Consider the following 24,443-nt stretch of genomic DNA (forward strand, 5'->3'; position numbering starts at 1 on the left):
GACCCCTCCCTACCCCTCCCCCACCACCTTCCCGCTGCCGAAAGAAAACTCGGCCAGGGGGAAAGAGAGAAAAATTTCTTATTGAAAAAGTTAGAGATTTTTTTCCTAATTTGGAGTTATTCCGAGAAAATAAAACAAGACTGTTAATACATACATGTTTAAGATTTCCCAGGGTTCAAAAGATAGTTTTATCAGAAATGTTGGATAATACAATCTCCTGGAGTTTTAAATTTTGCTCTGTATTATTATTCATATTCAGAACTATGAACAAAGAAATTTGGGCTATAATCATGCTGGACGGGGGAGAGGGGCGGGGATCTACCTGGGAACCCTCTATACTTAACATGAACTCAGCTTATTGGTTTCTTACGAATATATGTGAAAATTCTTAATTTTGAGTCTAAAGTTTGTGGATAGTTACATAGAAGGTGCCAGGCTATGTACCATGCATATGACTTAGCCCTGCCTGTAAATTCCTTTAGTCCATTAGAGCAGGAGTTAACAGCACTCAAGAAGGCATTTCAAGAAGGATTTTTAAGATCACAAAGCAGTGTCAAGAGGCACTACATAATTAAAATTGCTAAATGAATTGTTCAGAGGCTAACTGATACAGCAGCTTTGAGGAGGGAGCAGATAAAATCAGGTTGGAGTAATTTAAAAAGGAGGAGAAATCTGAACTAAGTTTAAAAGGACAGATAAAGTCTAGATAATAGTATTACCGCTACTGCCCTCTAGCTCCACTTGAGAGCCTGCCAAGGGCCAGGCTCTCATTGTAGCTGGAATTGTACATGCATCCTCTAGACCCACAAATAAACTGAAGTGAGTTTATTGTCAAGATTTTATAGATGAGGATGGCAAAAAATTTGCCCAAGTCCTCCCAGGAAGGAGGTGAGCTGAGATCCACACCCAGGTCCAGCTGACCTCAGATCCCACTGTGTTTCTCTTGTACAGACTTCATGAGTGGAGAGAGTTCTGGGTGGTGCAAAATATTCTTTTCTAGAACAGTCACTTAAAGATAAAAAAAAAAAAAAAAAAAGCTTGGCACTTATGAAGCAAGCAACAACATGTCTCGGTGAGTTTCAGACCAGACATCTGACATAATTAACCCAGCACTTTGGGTGGACCAGGCTGGTGGGCAGAATGAACCGAAGGTTCTCAAGTCCAGAAAACCAGAGAGAAAGAGAATCCAGTCCTTCTGCCTGGATATAGCACCATGGAGGCAAATGCATGGCCGGGTTGGGGGCCGCACTTCACATTCCACGGCAGTAAAGCAGCACTGGACTTGGACTTGCACTTGGGTATTTATAACACGTCCCGTTCCCAAAATCTACTAGTTATGTGACTCTGGGCAATGCCTTAAATCTGTGAGAGCTTCAAGTCTCCTAACCTGTAAAGTCCAATTCATGATTACTACACAAGGCTAAAAGAAATAAATAAGAAAAAGTATGTAGTGTGCAGTTTGTGGTCAACACTCCAATGTTTGTTTGTTTGTTTTTCCTTCACAAAGGCTGGAAATGAAAAAGAAAGGAAGAAACAGATGGTAAAGATACATTTAGTGAGATTCGGTGACAAGTTGGGTATTTTGGAGTAGGGCTGGGGAGGAGGAAGAGAGAGATTCAGATGTGCATTTGAAATGATGAGAGCTGGGAGAAAGTGGTAGTTTTAAGAATAAGTGACTTTAGAGGTGACTGGAGATCCCTAAGTGAAAACACCCAAAAAAAGAGTTAGAAATGAGACAGGAGGCTTAGGAAAAAAGGGAAACCAGAGAAAAACAATTTGGCAATCATTTTTCTAAGAGCCTGGTTGTTATAATATTCCATTTATGAGGACGTTGTGAAATTGTTGAACTGTTTTTCTTTGAATGACTATGCTTTAGAAATCAAAGGAATATGTATGAAGTTACAACACTTTAAGAAACCAGACCTCATATTTTTTAAGACAAAGAATATTAAAAGAAAATAGTCTACTTAATACAGGATTTAAGATCAATTGCAACTCTATGCCTTTCTATTTTAAAACACAATGATTGCTTTAATGCCCTGCTTAACTCTAAAAAGTCTTTATCACAAATGTAATCTTCATCCAGAACAGGCTTTCCTTATGGCATAGAAAAGGCATGATGGCGTAAGGCAATAATATGACACAGATTTCTAAAAGTATGCATGCTTTGAAAAAATGCAACTGAAATTGCGATGGTTGGGAACTGGAATGAGACAGAAGAAAGGGGTCAAGGCACAGGGGGAGGTGAGGTCACTTTCTTCAGTTAACATGAATGCAGGCCTTGCTTACCTAAAGCTCTGCTGGATAATTCCGCTTTACTGACTTCTTAAGCTTGGTGAATCTGGTCCAATGCTTCTACAAGTTTCTCAAATATTACAACTAATTATCTGTTCCAGACACTGGATTCGTTACCTAGTGCTGCTAAAAGCAGATCTGGCACCACTGGTAAGTGCATCTGGTTCATAAGACATTTTCTGCTCCCATAAGATGGTCCCTGAGCAAGCCCCTGGTAGGTCTATCCAGGGTTTGTCATTAGCTGCAGATGTTAAAAACATGAAACCTTCCATAATCTGTGATCCCACACTTCATGGGGATGTGACATTCTGTGTGGTTTCTAACGTTCAGCAGTTACCTTGTACCTAGGAATATAATGAGTGAATAACTTGTTAACCTTCATGTTCTAAAGCACAGCTTTGAAACATACAAAGGAAAAACTGAAAGAACTAAAAGAAAAAATTGAAATTCACTAACACAATGAGAATGCCAAAACAGCTCTCTCAGAAAATGACAGGTCAAGTAAAGAAAAAACGAAGTAAGTATATCAGTGATTTGAATAAAAATTAAATGATTGTGACTTAATCCATAATTTTTACCCAACCAACAAAAAACAAGTATTATTTTCAAAGACACGGAACATTCACGAGTGAACAATTTGCTGGGAAGTGTATTTCTTCAGATCACATTTCTAATCCCTTTGCTACTCTAAATTTCTGGTTTTTTTTTTTTATCACATGCTGCTTCCTAGAAACAGTATTTGCATATGTGTTTTACCTCCTCTGACTCACTTTATCATCTTTGTGACAAGGGCAGAGGCTTTATGTTCTCACTGTTGCATCCTTCGCCATGCTTTGTGCTGTATACATACTGCTTCACACAAAGTAGGCTCTCATTGATAGAATGATCATCCTGACACAGATCACTTTTAGCAATGTATTGATAACAACTTGTGCTAAGTAATTTTATGTTACTTTTTCAATACGTGTTGTATAAGTGGGTCCATCATAATTTATCAAGTATTATTAGATTGGAGATCGTTTAATAGCAAAAGATCCAAGGAAACTTTCTTCCACATTAGAATTTCAGACGATTAAATGTCATCTTCTGCTGAGCCTTGAGCCAATGGCTTCGCTAAATGCTTCAAGAGGCCCCACGAGTTTTACATGGAACATACAGGTCAGCCTGAGGGGAGAGAGAAAGGTGAGGGGCTCCCTAACTAGCAGACTCAAGGGCTGGCTCCGTTATAGGTTATCCAAACAGGGCTGGAGCACATAGAGCTATCGTATAGGGCTTTGCTCTGCAAATGTCCTCTCTCCTGGCTCCTCCTAGCCAGACAGGTCACAATATGGCTTTAATTCATTTACATTTCTTCCTATAACCAACTTCTGTGTCTGTGCCTGACTGCTTCCTCTTTCCCATACTTGACCTTAATCCCATACTTGACCCAAATCTGCATTTACCAAACTGCGTTCCACAGAACAACACAGTAATAGGTTTAAAAAGTAGAAGGCGGGGCAGGAGGTGGTGAGAGGGAGGAGGTACTGTGATCCAATAATAAATACGGCAGCACAGAAACTCATTAACCTTGCTTAAATCTCAAACTTATTTAACCATGGACTCCCTTCCCCTTCCTGTTTTTGACAGAAACCTATTACCATAATTTCACAAAATTGAGGACACAGTGTCCTGAGAATCCCCTAAAGCTCAATGCCAGGAACAGGAACTAGTTCTTCATTTCGAAGGTCATCCCTTCATGAGAAAACAAGTACTTAAAAAATATATATATATCTTTTTTCTCTCAAAAATGGTTGGGGACCACTTTATCCCCTTCATAGGATATAAGGAAAGATCTATGGCGAGGAAGTCTTCCTCTTCTGCATACTCCAACACCTCTCCTCCCCGTTCCTCCCCAGGGATGTCTAGACTCTATACCAGCTTAAAGTATGCAAACTTCTAAGTGATATTTTAAAAAATTTTTTAAATGTGGTAAAATACATGCAACGTACACTTTATCACCTTTAAGAGCACAGTTCAGCAGTGTTAAACACGGCCGTGCCTTTGTGCACCTGAGCTGCAGATCTCTTTACAGGTGATATCATTTAATGAAGGAGAGGCACCCAGTACTCAAGAGAGTCAAATCTGTACATCTTCCAGAAGGCCGTGATTTTGTGCTATATTTTTGTAACCACGATATTTAGTTATTATAATGCTTTTCATCTTGGATTATACGTTTAAAACAATCATTTTCATGACAACACCATGTCAAGAAATAATCAGGGGTTTTTGCAACAGAAGAAACTAAAGGAGAGCGTCTCAATCAATGACACTGCAGTAAGTCCCTGTCCTCTGGCACTGTGCCAAGAATTGTACTGATGGTTATATTATTAGCAATGTCTAGCTCAATACAGTAAGTTATTTATTCATATTGTGAATCATTTATGCCGTTCTCCCTGATAATTCTTCTATTAGCTGCCTTCCGACAAATCTATCATCCCTAAGTAAGGCACTTAGAAGGCTCTAGGAAGACACTGGCAAGGTCGCTTATAGGACATGTGGAGGGATGTTGATTCTTCCCTGAACATGCCTTTACCATATTGCTTGTAAGACTTAGGGGTAACAAGCCACAATATTCCAATCACACAAAGGCTTCAGCTTCAAGACTACATACTTCTGAGGTGTCACAGAAGCAGCTACTGACCCAGGATGGTCTCAGGGTGAGGGCCTCCTGCAACTGCTCATGAAAAGGTAGTAAGAGTCCTCAGATAGAGATGGAAGAAACTAGAGTGACGCTTAGCCTCTAGAGAAGAGCACGGCCACACAGTAGGGCCACCAGGCACCATCACAGCAGTGCCTAGTCATGGCAAGTCAAGGAGAAGAAACATGCCATTTCTAAGCTTTGGCATCTTCACTGAAAGCGCCCCGCTTTCCTGTTCCCCCAGTTGACAGTATAAGGAACTTGGGATCTGCTAGCAAGAACAGGAAAGATCAGGGTGCTCCAAGCACGCCAGAGCCCAGTGTGTGCCCCGGAACAGTTAGTTGGCTTCTTTCTTCTCCTTGGGCAGCTCTACACTGTGTGCTTCTAATAGTGGCTTCTCCCTGGGACGCTGTCATCAAAGAACTGGAGCCGCTGAAACCCTGGACAAAAAGGCATTGAGGACAAAATGCAGGGGCAAGTACATTCAGGAAAAAAGTAGGTATACCTGAATGTGCAGATATGCAAGAATATGCCTCAAAAATGTAGTCTTGAAGCCCTCTCCCCACTACACACACACACACACAAAACATATGTCATACCAACAGAAAAACAATGCATTCTAGTTCTCTAGGGTCAACAAACCATGCAAAATAGGCTCTAATTTTTTCAAAAGTTTATGTAAACCAGGATGACCTAATCAAATATTACTAATTAAAGTCAGTTCGTTCCTCCTGTTGACACCTCTAGACTTAGGTCTTCAGTAGCTGGAGAGAGCGGTAGTTCTCTCTAGAATTCTCTTGCTTTCCTAAATGTGATTAAGTGGTGCCCAGTGGCATATACTGGCTCACTTCCCTAGAGAAGACAGCTCTTATATATACTATAGTCTGCGGGTAGCAGACTGGGGGATTATATATTGCTGTACTATGTGTATTTTTGTATACATGCCCACATACTTGCTAGAATGACAACTAGAGGTTTGGCAGCTCACTTACATACCCCACACCATTTCATGTTAGAAATCTAACACGACCCTTCTTTCTGGGGCGGGGGTAGTGTTTATCAATTTAATAACATACGTTTATATTTAAAATAAATAATTGCTTTAGAAACATGGGGGTGCTTTTTCCTCAGGGGCGGGGAGTGTGTGTGTGGGGGGCTTGGACCAGCCTGAGACCAACACAGGGTAAGGGGAGCCCAGAGGACCATCAAGGTGGAGAAGGCCATTAGAATGCCTGTTTTTGGTGGTTGTTTTAATTCGTTCTAGAAGACTAAAAAGGTTCCTTCTAGCCCAACTGTCTGTTTTTGTGAAAGCCAAACTAAGTCTCAAGATGGGGACTGACCAGCACAGGGTCACCCCTGAGGGCACTGGAGACAGGCCCTTCCATTGCTGAGTCCTCACAGTTACTACCTCAAACCGGTAGCCTGGAGCCTTGGTACATGGGGAAGAGGGAGGGGAGGAAACGTGATTCCTCCAAAGGAGGAAATGCGCTCATTCATTCTTTCAGCAAACATTTGAGCTTCTCTCATATGTCTTGCTTCTTCTGGAGTATATAGCAACGAACAAAATATAGAGAGATTTCGGCACTTGGGGAGTTTATATTTGAGTGGGCACCTATTTTGATAAAAGTCCTCAGACATACAACACACTTACTTTTAAATCAACAAGTGACTCTCAGAAGCGATTCTCATTTTATGGTCACTGCAGTTGAAGGCTAACACAAATATTTTTTCCAAGCCCAGATCACAGTTTCAGAAACAAACAAAACCAGATCAGTCATAGTAATTGAAACTGTTGCATAGTCAGTAACGCAGATCAGGGACTATGGAAGAGCTAATATTCCAGACTCCCACAGCAGTGAGGGGTGGGGTGAGCCACCCTAACGGAACGCCCCCACCCCAGGCAAAAAACACTTGTCTAAACCGGGACCAAAGAATCCTGAGGCGGTCTTGCTTCCTCTTCCTTTATTTTCCATATCATATTACGAAGCAAACAGAATATCAACGGGCCTCTCAAGGGAGAACATTTTTATTTTATTCTACAAAAACATAATGAAGAACTTCAGCTATCTAACCTAACAATATGTCATTTCTTTCTTTGTAGATAGAGCCATGCATCTCTCTGATGAGCAGACAAGTCTATAAACTCATTTACAGAGGAGATAATCCTTTATGCAGAAGAAATGACTACTATTTTTCAAAAAAAAAGAGAGAGAGAGAGAGAGAAGAAAACAGCATTCAAATGATTGAATCTGTCACATATGTAGAACGTGACCCAGGGAGGGACATGCGATGACTTTCTTGAGCTCTGTGCACTTTGGCTCCTTCCTCCAGAAAAAAAAAATATTAAAAATCATATTTTCTGGCTGCATTGGTCTAAAGAAAAATATAATCCAGGCTGGGCTTACTGTTATACATTCACTATTATCATGTTTATTTTTTCCCGCTTTTAAGTGAGATGAAAATTAAAACATTTTCAGGGCCACTGAAAATATCACAGACCCTGAGCCCTGTGTATAATGGGTCAGTCAACTCTGAACCACATAGACGCCTGATATTTAAGCTACTCAGCATTCTAGTCAGAAGTCAGGCACAAGGTCTTCTGTGACTTTCTCGCCAGTAATGAAGATCTGCAGCAAGAAAGCCATTGTTTCCCCGGTTAACAAAACACCAGTGAACTCCGGACTCTGACACAAAGTCCTCTTTACTCCATTCAAATACCATTTAGCTTTGTAATAACTTTGAGAACTTCAAGAATAATGCAGTGTATCAAATATTTATAATTTCAATGAAGCATTATTAATTTGCTAGTTAAAGGCAGCAAAGCTCTAACTGATTGTTAGACTTATGGTTTTCATTTTGTCTTATTTTACTGTTTGGTTAAAAAAAAAAAAGACCTGGTATAAAATTGAAAATATAAACTTGTGAGTAAAAAGTGATACTGCTATGCTTCCCAGATTGAGTTTCTTCATATATTCCTATTGCTCCAGAAAGCATTTGGTATATAACTGTTAGTTCAACATTTCAGGTCCTGACAAATAGCTTCTAATGTGGTCAGAGTATGATAAATTAAAGTACTTAGGAAAGAAACAGAGTAAAATAATTGGCTAGATTTAAAAAAAAAAAGCATATCCCATCCTTCCTTTGCCTGTTATCATTCATTGCAGCTTTTCGAATACTACAAAAGTGGACTGAGATTTTAAATCTTGAAGAAAAAGAAGTTTAAAAGGTTAAGAAGAATTCTTCTGGCCAATGAAAAGCACTTAAAATAGTACCTAAAAGACCTACTCATTAACTAAAAGGCCAGTTGGAAGAAATGACTCCAAATTGGGTGACACTATGCTTTACTGTTCCCAACTCCATTTGTAGTCTATATATATATATTGAACTATACATTTTTTCATACTTCATCCTGTAGTTAGAATATTTCTTATTCTGTCTTACAAAATAGTTAAAAGCAAGAAAAATTTTGCCTACAGTATACTTAGACAAAAATTTCTAACAAACCTAAATTTTAAATAATTAATTTTTTAACATGTTCCATACTCAATGGCAAAAAAATGAAAACAGCTCACGTTTATAGCTGAAGCATTTCCTATGTCTTCACTCACAGACTCCTGACATCCGTCTTCATCTGTAGTAGAAAAACAAAAAATGAATTGCATTTGAATTAAATGTTACTTTTCCAAAATTATTTTAGTGGAACATGGATGAGAATCAGGGCTAATTTTAAATAGCAAAAGGAAGACTGTATACAAAAAGGCCATAAATTTCCCAGGAAAACGCCATATCTGTGCTACTGGTCTATAACAGACCTATGCCATAATCATAACAACTTAATTAAAAACAAAAACAAAAATAAACCAGGCAAAAAAAAAAAAAAAAACTTGCAGAATGTGGTGTTACAAAGTTACTGATGTCCAAGCTTTGATTTTCTCCTTTCCTCGAAATACTCAGAAAAAATTGAGACTTATACTTCCAATAGCACTTAAAAATCAAGCTTAATGACTTCCTGGGAGCCAGGAAGAATTTCCCCTACCCAGAGGAGAGATGAAACCCTGAGGAGTGGAAAGAGAATGGATGGTTTCACTCGGTCTTAACCAGAGTATCCCTATCTCCAAGACATAAGTCCACCCCAGGATGGGAACAACTGTCTAAGGCCATGGCCACTCTAGCCCTGCATTCCTTTCCATGGCTGTCTTCCATAATTCCTCTCACTTTCCATCTTTGTAAAGTAGTTGGGGTAGAAGGGTGGATATTTCTATTATGTTCTATTAATTGGTCACAAGAGAACAACACAAATTAGTATTTTCAAAGATGCCTAAGGGGCACGTGATAAACTCAGCACCGATATCTGATAACTTCTCGGTAACCTAGAAATAGAAAGATATTTATCATGATTTTTAAAATGATCTAAAGCTAACAGAGAACATTTTTATTAAAAAGTCAGGAATAAAATAAAAGAGGCTCACAACACAATATTGAGAGAAAATGAACACACTAAATTACCACCATCAGCAGGTGACAAGGTCAAGGACTTAGAAAACACAAGAGAAATAACTAAAAAAATACCCTGTTAGAAACAGTAAAGGTGCTGGAAGATAATTTTAAAAAACAATATGTGAAAAGCAATGTTTTCTGTCCGGAGGCAGCAAAGACCAATCACAAATGAAAATGGAGACAGTCTGAAAATGAGTCCTAGTCGACACAATTATCTTTATAGTGAAAGATCTATATAGAAAACATTTAAGGAAATCTTTAGAATAATGCTTTCCTCACTGAGAAATGATGAAAAGTGCAAATGCACTTTTTAAAAAAGGGGAAGGAGAAAGCATCATCTAGCCAGGAAATTCAATATGAGGTAAACCAATGAATTTATATTTTTGGTCTGTAGAAGGTGAACTACCATGAAAGGTATAGGAAAACAGCAAGAGAGCTTTTATAATCGGCGATGTTTATTTATAGGTGAATAGTTAAGGACCTCAGAGGCAGTTCTATAAATCTACAATAGGATTTTTAGAGAAAAATATTAAGAATATTTGATTAGCCAGCCTTAAGTGCAAAATCCACTAATATGTTATACTCAGGACATGAAATACAAATAGAATTTTACGTAAAACAAAACAAAACAAAACAAAACAAAAACCCACTTCATCACACTTTAGAAGGTTGGGGGAAAGTTATAAATAGCCATCGATATTGATGTTATATTTGTGAAAAGAAAATGCTGATTGCACTTCACTGAATCGTGGTAAAATAGGTCACGTTTTATTGCTTTTGGCCAAAGAACAATGCTAAACTTAAAGCCTGGAGAACATGAAAGGTGATGTTTAAAATAAGTTATAAGGGGAAAACACAACTAATTTGAGTTTGAAGATAAAAATAAATAAAATATCAGGGTTGATCTTGTAAAAAGGACACACAAGGCCAATATGTCACTACATTCTTCTAGCTACAGTGTCTAAAATAAGCTTATTTTTAATAAGGAGAAAGACTGAAAGCTTTGTGTTTCTAACAGCAACTGCGGGATCAATTCTCGTTGTTTTAGAATGAATGTTAATGAAAATTACCCACAAAAGGGGCCCACTTTGCTTTTTATACGTAGGACAAAATAGAAAGCCTATTAGCTTTAGAGAAACATCATACCCAGGGACTAGGTAAAAGCAACTTTTAACGGTCTGAATTAGGTGTTTGTTTAGACAAAGAACGATTTAAAAGTGATGTCTGATAAAAACACTTCTGCTTATGGTTATAAGTTTACAAAAACCCAAATGATAAATATTTTCCCTCAAAATGTCAATTATTTAAAATAAAGAAAAGCCCACAAAGATTTGCTCATAAGCACAAAATTCGTTATCTTTATTTCTTGGGTAAAACACATGAACTTCATAGAAGCAACCACGTGAGGGGAGAAATCCACTTAAGGGTCTACTGGAAATCATAGGACTTTAGACCTGCCTAGACTGAAACGTACACGAGGGTAATACTGGCAAAAAAAAAAAAAAGCAAATCTCCCAGTGTTCCTCTCATAAATATCTAAAAGGATTCTTTAAGTCGGAAACAGAGATTGTCAAGCAGACAAAAACAAAGCAAGTTATTTTTGAGGGGATACACATGTTGATCATGTAAATCCAAAAGGAATCTGTGTTTGGACTAGAGTCCCGCTTCTGCCTCATACCTGCCACCTGGAGCGCTGCTCCGCATCTGTCCATTCTGACTGGAGAATGCTAGGTAACTTGTGACGCTAGGTCCGCGGCAACGTAAAAGCCACTTTCCTGCTTCTACCTGCACTTCTTTGAGCTGCCTCGGGTCCTTCCTAGACCATAAGCAAGTAACCAAAGCTAGTGTAATCCAAACCTTCTTAAACTGGCTGCTGAAAGTGGGCAGAATAATATCATCCGTTATTTTTAGAAGCCCCACGTCCATCTACCATCCTTCCTGCTACCATACCAGCATTTCCTTCTTCTTTTCCCTACTCCCAGCCCATGCACTCTGAACGACATTAATTAGGCTACGCCACTCATCATGCTTCACCCTGATTACTGTGATTGGTTCATGAATAGGCACGTGGCTCAAGCCAGACCAATCAGGGCCAATGAGACCTCATTTGGGGTATTTTATTAAAATTTACGGGGGAAACATACCTTTTCCGGTTCCTACTAGACATGAACAAAAGAGGGCTTAGAAGCCAGAGCTGCTGCAGCCATTCTGCAAACATGTGGGGCTTGAAAACGAACCAACATGGAGGAATCTTACTCTAATAAATTATGTGCTTTTAAACTACAGAATAGACTTCTACATACTCCAATGTGACTTTCTTTCTCCCACTCACTATTATGTTTGTGAGAGTCCTTCATGTAGCTTTGCTAATTGTGTAATGCAGTTGTTTGCACTGATGGATAGTATTTCATTGCATTTTGTTGGATACTTTGGGGTATATTTATATGCTCTGCTGGTGAACATTTCTACCTTGTATTTACCTGAATTTGAACTGCTGAGTTGTTTATCATACATATGTTGAACGTTATTGGGTTCATTTTTCCCCCAAGAGTAATTGCACCAATTTACACTCCACCCACAGTATATGAGAGTTCTTTTTGCTCCATATTATGACCAACCTGATACTACAAAATTTTAATCATAGCTATTCTGATGGGTGAGAAGTTGCATTTTTTTTTTGCATTTTAAATTTGCCTTTTCTGAATTACTAATGAGTTTGAGCATATTTTCATATTTGTGTTGGCCATTCACATTTCCATCTCTGTGAAAAAAATTGTTCATGCATTTTGCCCATTTTCCTATGGAATTATCTTTTTCTTATGAATTTGTTGGAGCTCTTTATATGTTCCCCCAATATTTAAATCCATATGTCTGTTATGGATTATGGTTTATCTTCAGTCTCTCTCTTGACAAATACAAGTTCTTAAATATGGTGTCATTATATATGTTTCTTTATGGTGCAATGATTTTTGTGTCTTGTTTAATAAATTCTTTCCCTATCCCAAAGACATGAAGCTATTCTTCCACATTTCTTTTAAAAGCTTTATAATTGTGTATTTCACATTTAAGTCCTCGATACATTTGAAATTGATTACTATGTATGGTGTGAAGCAGGGATCCATTTTCATTTTTTTCAATAAGATAACCTATTACCCAGTATCATTTATTAATTTATTCCTTCCATTGATTTGCGGTTCAGCTCTATTGCATATCAGGTTTCTATATCAATGTGGGCTTGTTTCAGAACTACTGTTTTACTGTTGTAATTGCTTATCTGCACTGTCAAAACCACACTGTGTAAATTACTATGGCTTTATAACAATATACATAACATCTCTAAATCCTTCTACCCGTTTCTTCTTCAGGATTCTTTTGGTTATTTGTGGATCTTTGTTCTGTATAAATTTTAAAATCAACCTAAGACCCACCAAAAACATGTTGCGTTTTGCTTGGGACTACATTGGATCCATATTTAAGAGAATTGACATCTTTACAATAATGAAATTACCTATGAATATGCTATCCTCTCTCCACTTATTTAGGTCTTTTAAAAGTATCTTTCGATAAAGCTGAAGTTATTCTATTTTCTACATAAAGCTCTCAAAGATCTTTCATTAGATATATTTCTAGGAACCTCATTTTTGTTATTACTGGAGAAGATACCTTTTTAAATAGTATCTTACTTTCTCTAGAAAGACAACTTTTAAAAAAATGTATTTGGAAATATTACGGAAAATTGCAACAGTTAGAAGAGTATAAGAACACTTGCTTTTCCTAGTTCTTTCTTGTCAAAAGTTTATTGATTGTAATTAGTCCTTTCATAGAACCAAGTTTTGGTTCTGGGATGCTAAATGTACACATACTTGTTCAGACATAAACAAGAAAATACACCAGCCACAGAATTCACAGTCGAAACAGATGGACCGAAGTGGCGTGGAGGGAGAAAATTTAAATTATCAATCACTTTGGAATAAGAATATTAAATAATCATATGAATTTTTAATTTATATAGGTGATTATTCAAATAACTCACTCAGTTTTTATTTATTAATTCAACAGTAATTAGGATCTGTCATATACAGACACACATTTCTATTCTCATAGAAACCTCCAAAGACAGACACTCTATAGTTTTCCTTGCAAACTCAAGTCAATTTCTATTCCTAATTTGATATCTCTAATTGACCCTTTCTGGTTTCAAATGGAATCCAGTGAGTCTCAACCACTTAAAAAAAACAAACAAACAAACAAACAAAAAAAACCCCTAGAATTTGGAAGTGGAGACTATGGAGAAAGGGTACAAATCTTTCAATAGCTAGTATTCATTGGTTTTCTAACCAGTAAAAATACTAGTTTTACCCATAATTTGATTAAATTGCATAGCGAATGCCTCATATGTGACAGGCACTATGCCAGGCACGGGATTACGAACTAAGTAAACCATAGTGTCTCTGAGGAACACATCTCATATAACAAAATGAATGTGCTCTTGGAAAAACTGCATACATCAACAATTTTTAATAAGTGGAACTGTTTCAGTGGCATTTTAACAGGTATATTAAGAAAAATTTTTCAAAACGAAGGCTCTACTCACTTGATCCTGATGTTATATCGGTTTGCATATCTCATCAGGCACTGCATGCTGCACATAAATAAAATTTACAAAATGAGTTGAGTTTTTAAGACAAATTCAGTTTTTAGTCTGTATCAAGCCTCGGGTTCTACAGGATCACACACCAATACTAGGTAGAATTGATTAAAGTTTTTATGCATTAAGATACATTAAGCTGATACTGGATGCTTCCCAAATTTGGACTATAGTTCATGTTAAATTGGCTGTGAACTTTTAAAAAAGGAAATCCAAAGCAGATAGACAACAAAACAAAACAAAACAAAACAAAACAAAAAACAAAAACAAACTCTGCATACCAGATTTTGATGGCCCAGACCTTAGAACTTGACATTTCCTACTTATTTTTTAAAGGAATTAACAGTTGGCATAATTACTTGAGAAAGCATTGTTGATTCCAATACTTAATCAGAGATTAGAAGTTCAAGTAGGTGACCTCTTCTTTATAGTCCCCTGTATGTCCCTCTCTTTTTCATTCCTACACAAAAGCAAAGGGAGCCTCTTAATAAGGAAAGCTGGCCAAATTCCAACACAATTTTCTTTTATTTTTCAATGTTAGAGGAGACACAGGGCAAAAATGTGAAGTAGTGAATGTCTCTTGAATGAATGACATTCATTCAAGTGCTGTTGAAGGCACCAAAATTACAAAGAAAAACACCAAGCCTCTGCCTGAGACATCAGGCTGTGAAGGAAGGTATACCAGTGAGCAGACCGGATGGTAGCTAGATTATAAATGCTATGATACGGTTATCAACACTTTGCTAACTCGCTTTCCTATCACTCAAGCAACCTGTGCTACTCACAAAGTGCCTGGAATGCATCCAACATAGGAGTGCCCATGATGTACCAGGCATAGGTGCTGAGGACCCAGCAGTGACGAGGACAGACCCAGTCCTTCCTCCTAAGGAACCTGCAGTCAGTGGGCTTTAGCCAGCAACAATGCTCAGAGGCAGCTCTAATGATACAGTGTGCTCTCGAAAGCATAAAAAGAATAGAACTCTAGTATGAAAATTTAAGGCTTCGCAGCCCACCAGCAGAGGAAAATTATGGGTAAGGCAAGACTTTCCAAAGATCAAGTCCAGATATAAATAAGAAGAAAGGTGACTATGAAAGTTAAGGTTTTAGCAGATTCTGTATTTAATAAAACAGAGGAAGCCACAGAAATAGATGAACATTTCTAAGCATAAAAATTTTATGAGCAGCACGTTTTATAGATTAGAGTCCAGGAACTTCTTTTTAAATCTAGATTAATAAGTTTAAGCAATTCAGATGTGTGAGCAAGCAGCGAAAGTGAACAATGTTAATTCCTTAAAATAAACAGAATTCAGATGGCTCTGGTATTTAAAGTTGGAACATCTCATAAGTAAAATAGATGTTAGTAAAGGGAAACAGAAGATATCATATTTCTTATGTTAGTTATTTAATATTCTAACATTTTGGGAGATAGCTTTAGAAATCTGAATTTGTGACTGCATGTTTATTTAATGGTGAAGCACTGATTTTTTTTTTTTTAAACCAGGCTTCTGTAAAAACACTACTTTTATTCAGGCAACATATGGAAAAAACTGTTACATCACTTTAGAACGTTATATTTAGAAAGGTAATTTCCTTTCACTGAGGCCTTTTTAAAAAAACTTTTCCACATCAGTCAAGAAAAACAAGCTTTGACATATCAGTTTTTAAAAAATGAACTGCCAAATATATCATGGAGTTTTTATTTAACATCCATCTTGAGGATATTTCAATGACCTTTCAAGTTCAGGGGGGAAAAACCCTGAATATGGGGGGCAGACTTTCAATAAAACGTTTTATAGTTCTTTCCAAACAGTGATTTATTCACCTACACGTTATTCACCATTACAGCAACTAGTACTTCCTGGAAATCTTCGGTTTTGCTAATGTGGTCTGTTTTTACTTCTCAAAAGAGAGGAAATGCTAAAATTGAATTATGTCGCCCATGAGGAAACTAGGAGGGTGATAATTGACACGTGCAAAGAAATCTTGTCATTTTAAATCTGCTATTGAGAAAACAATTTTTCTTTTTATTAAATGTGTCATTAGCATATGTAGTGGGTGCTCACACATTTATTTTTTCTGACTTAAAAGGTTCAAATTTAATATGAATGTCATCTAAAGAATAGTTCAGGGAGTCTGAACTTAACGGATCATCTTTTCTGCATAATGTTTTCCGTTTCCTTCACAGAAAAAGACTAGGATTTTCTTCAATCTCTCTTTCAAGTTTAGATATCTTAAATCTGGTTTATTTATTTTAAATCGATTTTACTTAGGATAAATACATGTGGTTTCTAGTTCTTAACACCACGAGCAGATTAATATTTTTTCAGATTCTGTTTATGTGCATTTTTAGCCCAGATACTTGGGTGTAAAACACGGAACAAAGAGTGGGACCCCAGTGGTACACAGATATGCAAGAAAGAACATACTGCCACAAATTTCACTATGAAACTGAAATACACCTAAGAAAAAACTGAAATATAGCCCCTACTGCTATAAAATTAGATTGTACTTTTTGAACCAAATTTTCAGCAAGTACAGATATTTGTTTAGCACCTGTTTCCCTCATTAGCCCACGTGAGGTCCTATTTATTTGTGCATTTCCAATGCTTAGCATAATGGTGGTTGCTCATAAATAATTATTAAATGAATAATTGAGTGAAATGTGCTCTCTGGATAGGTATTCTAAGCAAGGTTTTGAATGGGAGAGTTCGGACGAATATAAATGTTGACGGGACAGATCTTTTAGAGAAGAAGGGGTTGAAAATATTGGAACAGGAAAAAAATCACAAAAAGTATCCCCGAAAAAACAGGAGGAATTGGGACCCAGGGTCCAGGACCCAGCATTAAATAAGGTGAGGACACTTTCACTGTTATAACAAGGAGCAGGCAGATAGAGGATAGTTATTAAATTTGCTGGCAGGCAGTGACCAATGTGTTCTTGGGTGATTTCCATTTTCTCTGGGAAGTAATTGACAAGATCATCTTCTGAATGTGATGGGCAAGAATGTGAGGTTAGGAAGATTAGGGAAGACTAGAATTAAGTCATCTGGAAGGGACGGGCATGAGCCGACTGGAGAAAAATGGCAAGTCTGTCAATACCACACTCTATGTCATCAGCCACCAGGTGACAGATCTTTAGGTGGGACAATGGCCTGAGTGGGTGCTTAGTAGAAAACAGGTAGGATGGGTGGGTAGCATCAGAGAAAAAGTCTCAGCTGTGGAGTCAGGACCCAAGTCCCACGCTCTGCTAGTTATGAGCTGTCTGACTCAGAGGAATCATTTCATTTCTTTAGGCCTTAGGTTTTGCCATTTGTAAAATGACAAAGTTGCATAAGAACTTCCAAGGTCCCTCTATCTCTAAAAGGGCTAAGTCTTTCTAAAATAACCTGTAAGTTAGCCTAATGGCAGCACAATTCATACAGAAGAAAACTATAGAATTGGACAGGAACCATTTTTATTGCCTTGGTCCGTGACTTCATTACTTTCTGACATGGAGTATACCACAACCTCCCCTCTCATCTGCCTCAAATCCTACTTCCATGCTGTCATCTATAGGACAAACATGATATGTGACTTCTTTGCTTCAGTCCTTCAAAAGGTCCCCCCGCTGCTGTCTAGATGAACCCAGACTCCTCGGTCCAGCCCAGGAAACACTTTGTCATCAGTTTCTACCTCACTCACCACTTCTCCTTAAAGCAGAAATACTAACTGTAAAATTGTTTTGTTTTGTTTTGTTTTTCCTTGAGAAAAAGAGAAAGAGGATTTTCTCTCTGAAAGCATAAATAAGGTAAGGGTTGTTCTAATCTCTAAACATATCTATCAAGGAGATTTGGGCCAAGAACTTCTCAGTGGCAAAAGTGAGAATTTTGTGGCTGAGTTAAAATATACAAAAGTGAATTCCTTTCACTTTTCAAGGGGAGTACAATATAAGTTAAAGCCTTCTCAAAAGAAATGGGCTTTCCAGAGGAAGCGAAGAAAGAATGTAAATAATATTACCCCATTCATTAAAAGAATGGTATTCAATGATGTTTACACAAGTGGTTCTCACTCTTTAAACTTAAGTCTAAATATATTTTTAAAGCTGTATGTAAAGTAGTGATTTACTGAAGCCAAACCACAAAGAAATTTCGGGAATGTATCCAGGTTATATAATTCTATTCCTTGCTACATAAAGAGAGTTTTAACAGTTTCTATTTTGGTCATCTATTGACTCATTGTTACCTAGAAGAATTTTGGAACATAAAATAATTTGAAAAATTCAGTTTCAGTCCAATTAAGTTTCTAGGTTAGAGGCAGAAATGTAACCCCCTAATCACTGATTAGCCATTTTTTCAGAGAGATACCTGGCAGAGGCAGCCCCAGCCTGATCAGTAGAACTCCCCATCTTCTCCTTCCCATGTCTAGGACCTTTCTTGTCCTCTTCACAACCTTATTTGCCTTCGTTTTAGGAATCCTACCCTAGCTATGGTGACCCTCAGCAAGAGAGAGGGAGGGGCAATGACAACAAGGTTCAAGCAAGGGTCAATGAATGTTAAGAAAACCTGCTTGGGGTGGCGCTGGGGGATGTTCCAGAACATTCTATGTAAATGGGGTGAAGGGAGGACAATCGGAATAGTTTTTAGGAAAGCGTTGGGAGATGGAAGGAAAGACATTCGAAAATAGTGGGAGGTCACAGAAGGTTGAAAAGCCTAATAGTTCCAAGGAAACTTAGTTGGAGGTAACTTAGTTGGAGCTGGGATTTTGGCGGAAAACAGTATACTACATTCTATCTAAAAATTAACAAATCCAAAAAAGTATTGATGCTAGAAAAGAAAAATTCTCAGCAATCCGAGATAATCTGTCAAGATCAACATTGTCAAGAACAATACTTTCTTAAGGGCTGGAAAATATTCATAGACAGCCATACCCCTTTCACAGAAAAAAGAATGAGAAAGTTCTCAGATTATTAAACAAATAGATGCCAAAACAAAAAACTCAATGGACTAAATAATAGAATTTATACAGTTAAAGACTCATCGGTAGGCTGCAAAATTGAAGGCAAGAAAACCTCCAGAACACACAGAAAAGAAAAAAAAAGAAAGAAAATATGAAAGACATGGAGAATTGATACCAAAAGACCCAAAAATCCTACTACTGGAGTTCTAGGTGAAGTGTGAATAAATATTATTGGGGAGGAAATAACCCGAGCTAGGGGAGACCTCTGATCATAAAGGCCAAAAAAGAGATCAAGCACAAATTCCTAAAAACTTCAAGGAGGTAGACAATCAGACAGAAACAAGCACACATGCAGACAGACAGACAGACAGACAGACACACACACACACACACACACACTCAATCAACTAAGTGATAAGAATCAGGTCTAGCACAAGACTTATTGGCTACACTAGATTGTAGGTATCAGAGGAGCAATGCTTTTCAAAGTTGAGGAACTATCATTTTGAAACTAGACTGAAATTATCAAGTATGAAGGTAAAATCAGACATTTTCAAACATGCGGTAGCAGAGCTTACCTTCCATGCATATTATACATAAAAAGTCGCTCAAAGGGACTAATTGACCAAATGAAAACAGGAGTCTACAGAAGAGAACAACTTGGAATACAAAAAACTGTAGAAGCCAAAGATAACACAAAAGTAGAGGAGTGTCTATAAGGAAATGAAGCCATTGGGAAAATCTCCTTAAAGTAGTGAAATTCAGTAATTCACGATGAGATTTCTTTCTCTATGGCTCAAATTATATTACATGGCTCCATAGTAAATAATATTTGCATATTGGCTTTCGATTTTTAGAAATAATCCATAGATTGTTATTGTTTCTAACAAACATTAATAGTTATACTGTAACAATAAGTATAACAAAAGTATTAAAACATGAAACTATAAAAATTATAGTCTAACACATTGGGAGGTCATAGGTAGGGCCAATCAGGAGGGTTCCCAGACGACAGACTTTCAGTGCTAAAACTGAGAAAGTCCTGGGTAAACCAGGACTAGCTTGTCACCCTAGTGTCAGGGGAGAAGAGGTGAATGAAAGATACTAATATCCTCGTTTTTACAGAGTTCAACATATGCTTTAGGAAAGAAAAAAGTTGGTGACAGTCAACACTAACATAGCAACTATTAGTGGTGGCTGTATTTGAAGTATTAGGGTTTTTTTTTTTTAAATATTTGATTTCATCCCCTTCTGAACGATTTAGGTTTTTAAAATATCTATTTAGAGTAGAATAAGTCAACCTTATTCATTAGGCATCTAACTTTTAACAAAGAAAATGTTTCAAAATGAGAAAAATCTGAGGCTCCAAACATGGGAAGCTAACTAAAAGTGATTAAACAAGGGATTTTTATCTAAACTCTGATTTGAAAGCAAGAGTATAAACAAAATCAAGGACAGGAAGGTCTGTTCCCTTGTCCAGGGGCAGTGTCTGTACTCTTGTGAAGAATGAATGGTCACAGGAAAAGACAGGAGGAAGTCCTCAGTGAACCAAAACACAGGACCAACTGAGCCAAATTAATCACATAAAAGACCATTAGATGCTACACTGGGTAAGACTCAGTGGCCCTGGGCCCTCCACAGAAATGCTGCTCAAAGACATGCTGCTCTCTCTCCGTGTGACTATTTATACATGCTATATATTTTGTGCATTATATAATATACAGTCATTAATAGGATATATAATACATTACGTACAATGTAGAATGTTTCATGTGTTATATATTACACTAACTTTTTAAAAAAGCAATGAATGACACTCTGTGATCTGGCTATTTAATGCCAAAATTGTTACTCAAATAAAAAAATTAAAAATGGGGCTACTTTTCATGAGCATTAACACTTTGAAGTTTGTCTAATGACCCTGAGAGGGGTTCATATTTATAGATAATTTTTTTTTTTTTGGCTTTAAAGAGAACCCAAATCTTAGGTTTGCTGATCCACAATTATTTTTACAGGAAGCCATTAACTTATCTACAAATGTTAACACAACCGAAAAAGATAACGATTGTTTCATTCCCTTCAACTTAAGAATGCCCTCTGTTAACATGCAAAATAGATGACATTATTTTAAACTTAAAATAGAAAAAGCCCATAGTCTTGTCTCCTGTTAATCGCCAATGACTAAGCACGTACTCAAAACCCATCATGGGTGTTGCGCAGGGCACACATCTAGAGCCTTTGATGGTGTCTAGCAAATCAGTGTATATCCATCAAGCTTCTTTATTTTATGATTCACTTGACATTTAAAAAACATACCTGAAATCAGGATGTAGGTTCTAATTAACATGAACGTTTAACATGGCTGAGTTTATTTACGCTCCCTGTTAAGCTGTTCAATTGTGTATCTTAAAAACCCCCAAGTCTAGAAACCAAGAAAATCTAAAATTACGACACTCATAACTCATTGGAAATGGACATGGTGACGACTAACACGTTCGAACCCATGAAAAGAATTTTTTAACGTGTAGCTCCAGATAAAAATGAGTGATTGGTCCTATAACTGAAAACAACTGAGATCAGAAACATTAAAAAAAAATTAGGTCTAAACAAACACATTTCCCAATACTTTTGAACTACAAATTACATGCGTTGATCCACAAATTCTAAAAAAAAAAAAAGACAGAACTACGATTCCTCTAAATTGTCCATCTGTGGTTTTTATATTTTTTAATTACAAGACTCCTAAAATTATCAATCAATATTTCAGGATATTAAAAACATTTCAAACATTTATTAAAAGCAAAATTTGTAGTACCTAAGTCTTCGCAACTTCCCAAAACAAATTTTTTAAAAAGCTGTGAAAGCTGCAATTTACTTGCTCTCCAGTAAACTAATTGAAATGTACTGGAGTAATGTAATGAAATAAAATAAAACAGTTGTGTGATATTCAAAGTATTTTGTTATAAGCCTTTTATGGCTAGGAACTGTATCTGCCTGAAATGAACTGTATCATATTTTTTGGTTCCAATGAAAGCTCTATTGAATATTTGAATTAAACAGGATTGAGAACTAACTATTTTTATGGGGGAAGAGTCACTCGAATAATTTAAAACTGGGTTGTTTTAAGTTTCTGCAACCAAAAAAAAAAAAAAAATCTCTCAACTCTCCTTGGAAGAATAGCATCCTATAAATCCCTACCCACCCCACCCTGAAGTCAGTAACAAACCACAGAACTTGTACATCTCAGGCAAAGATGCTGGTGTTTTTAATAGTCCAAAGGCACGAAATTGATGATGCATTCCCCAAGCATTCACAGTGTTCTCTACAAAAGAAAGATTTATAGTTCAATTGTTTCATTACTTCAATACTTCAATGGGTTTTCTCCCCAAATTAGGCTCAGAGTCTAGAATTAAAAGTTAAAATTTTCCATATGTCTGAATTTAAGCCATTTGATCTAGTGATGGAGAAATCGATTTATTCTGTCAGTTAAAATATTTAAAATGTTTATTTCTATTCACTAAATTAAAAAAAAAAAAGCTTTATTCCACAGCTAAGTTTTAGGCCTCTATGCATTTTTCAGGTTAGCCTTGACCATGGTTCTATTACAGAAGTCATGGCAATAACTTCCTGAGGGCATACTATGTGCCTTTTGATCTTCCCATCCTTTTTCTCTCCAACTATCATTTAAAATTACATCAAATCCATCAAGCTTTCCTAGACGACCCCAGGTTACACATTTTCCTACACTACAAAATCATTTTCATACTTATTATTCTCTACCATTCATGTGGCCATTTGATCACACACCGTTTTATTTTACAAGGCATGTGGGTTTGTCGACCTTTTCTCCTAAAGCAAACTAAAAACAAGACTGATGGTCGGGCAGTCTCTCCCATGCCTCTTAGTTACTCATGGCACTCAGTACAGAACTGGTGTCCCACACAGTGACAAGCACATAGTAGGTCCTCACGTAGTTTTGAATGGGTGAGTAGCGTACACATCGTAGCCACCAGGAGGCATTCAGCACAGTCCTCTGTTTTCAGAAGGGAGAAATAACAAGATCTGATTTTTAATATTGCGCTGAACACTGAGAATTCTCTCAGCCACATCTACCAGAGTCAAAGGTGATACCATCAAAAGTTCCCAAGGACGTCACATATGGTTCTTTTCCATTACCATCTTAAACTTGAATTTATATTTTGTTGTCATTGGAAATTGAGGCTGCTTCTTATTTTATCTTACAAAAACTTGAAATTAACAATAGATGAAATCATTTTAAAATGAAGAAACATGTACTTACGGTAAATACTATGGACACATAATAAAAAGCGACAGTCCCACCTTTCCACCCCTGACCACCTCCATCCTCTCGTATCTCTGAACCTTCCTTTCTCTCCTAGTGGAGCACATCCTGCCTGGCTCACCCCTTAACCACTCTCTTCCATGCCTGAACTTTGCAACTGCCCAGGAAAACACCAACCCTGGGTTAGTTTCCATCTTTCTATTTTAATGTATGTATCTCTGAGGCTGGAAACTGAAGAAAAACCACACACACATAATGATACCATGATAAATCCAGGATTGCCAGCCTCCGTTGGTTCTTGATGCTCCCCGACCATCTTTTGACTTTATTTTTTAGCTGAATGTTAATTGAACACCCATCGTGTGCCAGAGACTGTGCTGGGACAAGCCGTCCCTGCCTTTATCCTTCTATAGCTCCATTCTGCAGTAGGTTTATCATTTACTTTGCAACACGAAGCTTCGAACTCACCTCAGCCCCTGTTCTCAGAAGATAGCCCGCTATGTCGCGGAAAACGAGGCCACCAGGAACTCCCTCTCAGCCTCCTGAGTTCTGCTCTGACAATCCACCTCTCGCTTCACTCTTCTTCACCGTCTTCCCTCAGGCTCAGGGTAGAGGATGGCCAGGACTGAGGAGGGCACCTCGTTACCAGTGCTTTCTATCTTGGCCATACATCACACTCTCCTGTACATCCAAACCCTCCCTCTCCACTGGCCCAGCCTATAATATGATGGCCTCTCAGGTATGCTAAGAAGCACCCTTTCTGGACCCTGTACCCCTTCCACCTGCTCCCAGCTATTATGACCTTCCTTACTCGACCACCTGTTTTTCGTGTCACTGTTTATGATCCTCTATCTGCTCCTCTCTCATTGACTCCACTCCTGCTTTGATTCTCCTGTCCCACCACCGAGGTGACTGAGGCACAGGACTTCAGAAGCACCTGAACTTTTATTTCCAGCCTGAAGCACAGGCTTCAGACTTGTGTCTCTGACTGCCTGGAGAACAGCTCTGCGACAGTCTCTGGGCTAATTACTCAGCAGTGTAAAGGCCCACGTCCGACCTGATCCCTGCCGGCTCACTCGGACTCCCGC

The 24,443-nt window shown here is 37.6% G+C and overlaps 1 protein-coding gene across 3 annotated transcripts in view; it reads right to left on the bottom strand.

The window, feature by feature from the left end:
• Nucleotides 1–24,443, bottom strand: part of PLEKHG1 (pleckstrin homology and RhoGEF domain containing G1) — a 203,936-nt gene that overhangs the window by 142,636 nt on the left and 36,857 nt on the right. The window contains exon 1 of one of the 3 annotated variants that reach the window (XM_039851334.1): nucleotides 14,064–14,111. The exons of 1 other annotated variant lie outside the window; for it this stretch is intronic. In XM_039851334.1, coding sequence (XP_039707268.1) covers nucleotides 14,064–14,091 — 28 coding nt within the window. In that variant the 5' untranslated portion in view covers nucleotides 14,092–14,111. Of the gene's footprint in view, nucleotides 1–8,544; nucleotides 8,569–14,063; nucleotides 14,112–24,443 lie in introns of those variants that run through there. One more of the 3 variants, XM_039851340.1, reaches the window with a different exon arrangement.

Source organism: Pteropus medius, unplaced genomic scaffold (assembly GCF_902729225.1).
Source record: "Pteropus medius unplaced genomic scaffold, Ma_sr-lr_union100, whole genome shotgun sequence".
Lineage (NCBI taxonomy): Eukaryota > Metazoa > Chordata > Mammalia > Chiroptera > Pteropodidae > Pteropus > Pteropus medius.